The 8,342-nt window shown below is 41.3% G+C and overlaps 1 protein-coding gene across 1 annotated transcript; it reads left to right on the forward strand.

Moving 5' to 3' along the window:
* The first annotated feature begins 1,231 nt into the window (after positions 1–1,231).
* On the forward strand, positions 1,232–1,618 carry LOC120291876 (RNA-binding protein cabeza-like). The gene has a single exon (XM_039309648.1). The coding sequence runs from the start codon at positions 1,232–1,234 to the stop codon at positions 1,616–1,618; it is 387 nt and encodes a 128-aa protein (XP_039165582.1).
* The last annotated feature ends 6,724 nt before the right edge of the window (positions 1,619–8,342 follow it).

An 8,342-nucleotide genomic window follows, 5' to 3' on the forward strand; every position in this document is an offset into this window, starting at 1 on the left:
ATCGTCACTAATCCGTTAGGGTAGATTAGAGACACTTAAGTAAACTGCCGGATGCTTCGTTTCTGCAAACGAGAGAGACTCAATAAATTCTGGGACTTGATCAATCCAGGGGTGTCACACGCATACGATGCTCGCCATCAAGCACATACATTTATGCGGAACATGTACGCATGACGCGGGCCCACGCATTTTGCACATACGGATTCACAATTCATATACATACACTCACTGAAATTACACAAACATTCTCAGCCATCCCGACTGAACTCTGCACATACCACACTCTCCCACGCTCCCCCATGAACTCAACACACACATACTCTCCGCGACTTGCTCGGACAGAGGCGGGGAAGGGCCGCCGCCGGCCGGAGCTTCACCGGGCAACCGTGGTTGAACGGCAGGGCGATGGAGTGGTGGCAGTTCAGCCACGGAATGCATGGCAGCGAGCCTCGATCGAATCTTCTCAGCGCGACCACCATGATTTTCCTGCCTTCGCTCTAAATATCTCTCCCCATTTTCCCTGCCTTCGCTCTGAATATCTCTCCCCCTTTTCCCTGCTGACCATCTCGAAGACATCTAGTCCTTCAATGATCGCGCCCCGGCGGTGCCAGTGGTCTTCTCTTTGGCCGCGAAAATTGACGATATCAATGGCCATATCTCCATGAGCCAACGAGAAATTCCCGATCTGTAAAGCTTGAACAAACATTGCCTCTCTGTCCGTCCTTCCTTTCATTTCTTTTTCACATGCGCACACGCGATGCCTTTTCTCTTTTTGCCCGCTCGAGCACGTTTTTCCCTTTAGCCTCTGTGGTCACCTTTTCCGCGCCGATTTAAGCATCTGCCCATGCTCTTTTTTCCCTTTTTTTCATAGCTTGCACCCACACCTTGTCACCCTTCACATATATATTTTAATAATTTTCTTTAGTTTCGATTTTATTATTTTAATGTATCTGAGAAAACTAAATTTCGACAAACTAATACTAAATGCCTAAGTAATCTGTATGGCGAGAATCAGACATTTAATGACAAAGATATATATATATATTTTCAGAAAGAACAAGTCTTAAATTTTCCGAAAGAACAAGTCTTAAATTTCTTGACCATGCTTTGGTGCCTTCATTTTTACGTGTGGTTCATACACGACCGAAAGAAGGAATAAGAGTCACAACCTTTCGCTGCGGGAGACTTCAACAGGATCCGATCAACACACAAAAAACCTCCGGCGGCTTCGATGGCCACGTTTAGATTCACGCCACTCGCCCTTTTCTTTGTGGTTCTCTTGCTGCTGTCTGGATCTCCCCGGAGCTCGGCTCACGAGGTCACCGTGTTCATGGACGAAACTATTCGCCAGCAGCAACAGCGACAATTGAGCGACAACGTTTGGTCTCCCTTCCGAGTGAGAAAGATCGGCACCCATGTGGTGAAAAGGCTGGGTGGCGGTGGGGGCGGCGGTGGCGGCGGCAGTGGGGGTGGTCATTTAGGTGGCGGTGGCGGTGGCGGTGGTCGCACGGGGGAGCCGGGGTGTTGGTGGTGGCGGCAATGGCGATGGCGGCGGCCGTGGCGCCACTCCCATCTGGCGGCTGCCAGTAGTGCAGCCCATTCCCACCGGGACTCATGAGTCGTCAGCCGCCAGGTCTCGCCGGTCGACGATGCTTAGCTCCACCGTGACTTTTTTTCTGACCCTCGGTCTTCTGCTTGCTTCTTCCGCCCTTGTTTGAACGTAGCCACCGGAAAATCTAGAGTTCGGCCGGCTGTCATTGTTGTGCTTTTCTTACTCTTCGTGATTTGATCTGGTGTCGGCCTGCGCTTTTTGCTGGCAGCAGCCGAGTCACATGGTAGCTAGCGGTTCGCCCATAAATGTCCTCCAGAAAATGAAAAGATTCTCGTTGGAGAAATTTCTAGTACTATGTAGGCAGTAAGTGCAGGTGTGAAGGAAGAAAAGCCAGCTGAAAGTTGGCTGAATAAAGTCAACAAAAGTAGCTGGGGATGCAGAATAGAAAAATGCAGCATAATGGAGAAGCAACCAGAACTAGAAGTACTCAAAGTCGGTTGGGTTGTGTAAGGCGGTGACTCACGCCTGTAAATAGGAGTTGTGGATGTCTGTTCCTTGCTAGCAGAAAAATCAGAAATACTCCTTTCTTTGTAATACAAACTTTCATAATAAAAGTCATATTTTTTACCCATACACCCTTGCTGTTGTAATCCACTTATATTCACTCATATTTTACACATACACACTTACATCAAATACACGTTTCCGCAAATACCAACAAAAAGTTTATCCTATTTTTGTATTTGCTGAAATTTAATGTTTGCATTTACAACAATCGGAGCTTCCCCCACATCGAGATTGACCAAGTGATTAGGGCTTTCCCGTGTTCTTGACGTGGAAAAATCAACGGTTGTAAATCTGATCCCTACCCTGAATTTCTTAGATTTAACTGAGGGTCTCTGTAAGTGGGTCGCCGTTCTGATTCCCCTTTAGATAGCTCGCTAATTGAGGCAGTTCTCTTAAATCATCAGAAAGAAAAAGTAGATGAAGCCATGCGTCTCCACGTATTGTATGTCCTTGTCAGGGAAAAAAAAAAGAACATGAGATTTGCATGATCATAGTTTAGGGTTATTCGAGGAATAAATTACGGCATTCATTATGTAGAATGAATTAGCGCGCTTTTCTTCTCTTTAACTGTTTACATTATATGACGATTAGTAATAATTGTTCTCTTTAGGGATGTAGATACACAGTCAGAGCATTGTGTGATCAACTCTCAAAGAGACTGGCTCTCGAAGAGAGAAATTGAATATAAATCAATGAAAATATGAACTTGAAGGCTCTTCTGAATCCTCAAATGTGTTCGTTTAGTATCTAACCTATCTTCGAAATGATCATCGATTAGCTGGGTAGACACGTAATGCTTCAGAACAAAAACTTAAGCCCGCCCACCAAGTTCTTCTTCAAAGCCCCCACATGCGGATCATCAAGAATCACTCCATGTTATTTTGAAAAAAATTATGGTGCAGTCCGTATTCCGATAGAACAAGCTCATTCAAACCGTTAATCGAATTGGCCTCACAATAGAACCCTTATGATTAAACTGTCCTGAGGCTCTTGATCAAAATAGCCCTTGTCTTTTGATGCCACCGCAATGTTGTTCTCTCAAGACCTTGGGTCGAGAAAGTGCCATTAAGTTACCCAAGAATGCTTATGAATGAGACAAGGAGGAGGGAGGAGAAGGAGGATCATCACCAGGTGGCGGTGGCGGCGGCGGCAGCGACATTTCGTGTTCCTTCCACATGAGACAAGTAATGCAACAACAAAGTCGATCCTATGGTTGAACCAGTCCCCATAACTAAGCCTAGGCCTTTTTCTTGTGAAACCAAACTTCGTGGTCAAAATGTCACATCATGTAATTATCAACATGATATATCAATCGATTTTACCAATATAGGTGGAATTAGATATCTCAAGTATTGGATATTCATAAGAATTATATTGGCAGATCATAAAAAATTTTACAACTTCATCGATAAATTTAAAAAGTTTAGGATTGAATCGACTACGATAAACTTAATTTTTTTTTAAATTTTCTCAAATTTTGAAATATCTAAATTTTGTTTACCTATGGGCTTGGAAGAGAGAAAAAGAGAAGGGGTGGGGGGTGGAATTTAAAATCGCGAGAAACTTGGCAGGGATGCCTTGGAAATCGATGAGTTATCGAGAAGACAAATAGAGATATCAATTTTTGGCATGAAGGGACTCTTACGAGGACAGATATTGATTAAATTAAAACTGTGGGAATCTTGGCAGGAATGTCTCGGAAATTGATGAGTTATCTGAAGGAAAATGCGTATATCAATTTTTGGCAAGAAAGGACTAGATTCGATACCTTTCAATTAGATAAAAAAAACAAGACATATCTATAAAGTTTAAAATTACTTTTAAGTTTTTGTAATGTAAATGATAGTAGACACGTGAATAACTAATGAAAGTATCTCATGTTTTGCCTTGTGATAAAATTGGGATTGTAGATTTTAGGTGTTAACTTTTCTTAGTTTTGCATCTCATATTTACCAAAAAAAAAAAAAAAGCTAAAGGAAAATAGAATTATTTAAGAATTGAAGCATATATAGAACATGCTATGTGTTTGTATATAAATCGCCTAGATTGATTGGGTGTTTTTGGTAAATTTGTGAAAGATGGAAATTTTAGTGAAAATCATGTATCATATATGTACCGTGCATAGAAGTACTAGGTATTTTAAAATTGAAGGTTCAAAGTACGATATCTCGCGACTCGTGCTTACAGTCTAAAAAGAATATGTCAATAACTTTGCTCGGTTTTGAATTGATGACAACATCTTTTTGTGAAAATGCCATATCAATTGGAACACTAGTGTACTACCACAACATACCTGAAGAAGCTCTTGCACAAATAAGAGGTATTATGTCAACATATCACATTAGATTCGACCAACCGCGAGCCGAGCATTAGGTCATATCCTACAAGAATTTTCTTTGGGAAATAAACACTAGTAATATTTTTTGTTAATTAACCCTTCATCAGACGAAACCCTTCATTAGACAATGTTAGTTTTATTTACACATCACATTAATTTTATTAGCTAGTGACATTTCAGAAGCAATAACAAGTGGGAATTTCTATGGGAAATTGTTCAGTTAGTCCTACTAGACCTATCATGGTGATATTATTTATTTTCTAAAAATTTTAATTTTGCCAATTTAGTCATAAATCTTTGTCCAAGTCCAATATTGTCCTTCCAACCGATTGTTGGAAATCGCTGATGTAGCAATCTAATGTTGTCATTTTGACTAATTTTCTTTGAAAATCGTTGACATGACTGGAAATGACTGGACCATTGCATCAGCAATTTTTCACAAAAATTCGCTGGAAGAATAACATTGAAATAATTGAAAAGTTTAGGATTAAATCGGTATTCGCACGATAACTTTTGGATTGATGGGATAATTTTCCCGGGATTTTTATTTCATAGCGTGTATCGCGTAGCCAATCTTGAATGAACGATTGTTATGACAGAGCTATGTGTTTTTCCCATCTTGGTCCCTGTCGCCATGCTGCTACAAGCCTACACGACCCAATGTTTTATTCTTCTTCTCGGAGGATCTCCTACTTTTTAAACCATTTTGGCCCCTATTTGTGGCCATGATGCTATAACAAGCCTATCTACTTCTTTCCCGACATGGTCCATTGCGTGCCAAATTGAATCTGGACCATTGTAAATGATACCGGAATCGAATCTCCTATATTTGTTGGGAGTCTTGTATATCTTTTGGGTTTGTGCAGTACTTTCTCTAGAGAAAGGACTTTACTTTTTTTTTTCATTTTCTTCCATGCACTTATTGAGCTCCAATTGATTTAGTCCATTAGACATGCTTGCACAAATTAGTTCGGAACAAAACCTTATTTTTACTGCATGGTTTCAAAAATGCCAAGGTTATCCTATTTTTATTCTGTTTAAATTCATAGTAGTAGAAAGGTGAAAACTGTGGACGTCCTTTCATATATCGTTGTAAAAAAAAAAGAGAAGAAGAATTTGGATAATCTGAATTTGGATCAACTTTTGCCTCATCACATCCAATAGATGAATATCGAATGAATAAGTGCTTTCTCCCTCCATGATTTAAATCCACCCGGTATCCAGTGATAGTCATTCCTTTTAAGGGATTAAAATATGTGCAGGTGCTTTGCATGCACGCGAGAAATTGATATTTGGCAGATTAAGCAGAATCATATATTTTTTTTTTTTTTAGTAAAATAAGCAGAATCATATGTTACGAAGCATATAAACCATTTAATAACAAAAAGGGATCGCACACGAAATTACATATTTTAAAGACGTTGTGTAAACGTTAAAGATAAGGGAAAATATCCTGAGATTGGAAATATCTTTGGGGAAGTTGTTGTAGTATGAAAGCTAATCAAATTACGAAGATAAAGGAATTGAATACGCCAATGAAAAGATAGAATTTGTTTAGGTTCTTTTGGGTGATTGACGTCTCCGTCCATTGACCTATCATCAAGTGCCAAGTGTTATCAATTCCATCGGCTTTAAATTTCTTGACCACGCTCTGGTGCCTTCATTTTTATGTGTAGACCATACACGACCGAAAGAAGGAAGAAGAATCACAACCTTTCGCTGCGGGAATCCGATCAACACACAAAGAAAACTCCGGTGGCTTCGATGGCCGTGTTCAAATTCGCGCCGCTCGCCCTTTCCTTCGCGGTTCTCTTGTTGCTGTCTCAATCTCCCCGGAGCTCGGCTCACAAGGTCACCGCATCCACGGACGAAACCGTTCGCCAGTGGCAGCAGCAGCAACAACGACAATCGAGCGACAACGTCTGGTCCTCCTTCCGAGCAAGAGAGATCGGCACCCATGTGGTGAAAAGGCTGAGTGTCGGTGGGGGCGGGGGCGGTCGTTCCGGTGGCGGGGGTGGGGGCGGGGCGGGGGCGGTGGCGGTGGGAGTGGGGCGGTCGTTCAGGTGGCGGTGGTGGTGGGAGTGGGGGAGGTCGTTCAGGTGGCGGTGGCGGTGGGCGTGGGGGTGGCGGTGGGCGTGGGGGTGGCGGCAGCCACGGTGCCACTCCCATTCGGCGGCCGCCAGGGAGCGTAGTGCAGCCTATTCCCACTGGGACTGATGGATCGTCAGCCGTCAAGTCTCGCTAGTCGACGATGCTCGGCTTTGCCGTGAGTTCCTCTCTGACCCTCGGTCTACTGCTTGCTTCTTCCGCCCTTGTTTGAATGTAGCCACTGGAAAATCTGGAGTTCGGCCGGCTGTCGTTGGCCTCATGTTACCTTTCGTGATTTGATTTGGGGTTAGCCTGTGCTTTTTCTGGTAGCAGTCGAGTCATATGGTGGCTCTTCGCCCATAAATGTCCTCCCAGAAAAAAAAAAATGCTCTATGAAAATATAAATGTTTCTTAGAAAGTTTATCCTACTTTTTATCTGCTGAAATATAATGTTTGCATTTACAACAGTCGGAGCTTCACCCACATCGAGATTGACCTAGTGATTAGGGCTTTCCCGTGTTCTCGACGTGGAAAAATCGACGGTTGTAAATCTTCAATGAACGATTGTTATGACAGAGCCATGTGCTTTTTCCCATCTTGGTCCCTGTCGCCATTCTACTACAAGCCTATACGACTCAAAAGTTTTTTCCTTCTCCTCGGAGGATCATCTACTTTTTTTAACAATTTTGATCTATGTTCTGTGGCCGTGATGCTATGACAATTACAAACCTACCTACTTCTTTCCCGACGTGGTCCGTTGCATGCCAAATTGAATCCGGACCATCGTAAATGATACCAGAAACGAGACTCGCGTATCTATTGGGATTCTTGTATATCTGTTGGGTTTGTGCAGTATCTTCTGCAGAGAAAGGACTTTTTTTTTTCTGCGCACTTATTGTGTTCTAATTGGTTTAGTCCGTTACACGCGCTTGCATGAATTAGTTTGGAACAAAACCTTGTTTTTACTGCGTCGTATCAACAATGCCAAGGTTATCCTATTTTTATTCTGCTTAAATTTAATGCTTAAATTCATAGTAGTAGAAAGGTGAGAACTGTGGACCTCCTTTCATATATTGTTGTCAAAAAAAGAGAAGAAAGATTTGGATAATCGGAATTTAGGGTTAACTTATGATCAACTTTTACCTCATCACATCCAATAGATGAATATCGAATGAATTAGTGCTTTCTCCCTCCATGATTTAAATCCACATGGTATTTAGTGATAGTTATTCCTTTTAAGGGATTAAAATATGTGTAGGCACCTTGCATGCAAGCAGGAAATTGATATTTGGAAGATTAAGCAGAATCACATGTTACTAAGCATTTAAACTATTTAATAATGAAAAGAGAACGCACACGAAATTACACATTATAAAGACATTGTGTAAATGTTAAAGAAAAGAGAAAATATCCCGAGATTGGATATAATTTTAGGGAAGTTGTCGTATGAAAGCTAATCAAATTACGAAGATAGAGAAATTGAATAAGCCAATAAAAAGATAGATTTTGTTTAGGTTCTTTTGGGTGATGACATGTTTGTCCACTAACCAATCATCAAGTGCCAAGTGTTATCAATTCCATCGGATTTTCTTCCCAAAAAGAATATATTCTTGTAAAACTTTATCTCGTGGAAATTGGTCAGCTGAGTAGACACTGAAAATCTATCTCTGCAACTTAGATGATAATCCGTATTTCAATAAAACTAGAGATCACCGGCTTCTTAACTTTGCGTTCGGAAAAATCTCAGATTAGGTTTTCCTTCAAAGCCTTCACCTTTAAATACGAATAATTCATCAT

The sequence above is a fragment of the Eucalyptus grandis genome, chromosome 3, assembly GCF_016545825.1.
Source record: "Eucalyptus grandis isolate ANBG69807.140 chromosome 3, ASM1654582v1, whole genome shotgun sequence".
Lineage (NCBI taxonomy): Eukaryota > Viridiplantae > Streptophyta > Magnoliopsida > Myrtales > Myrtaceae > Eucalyptus > Eucalyptus grandis.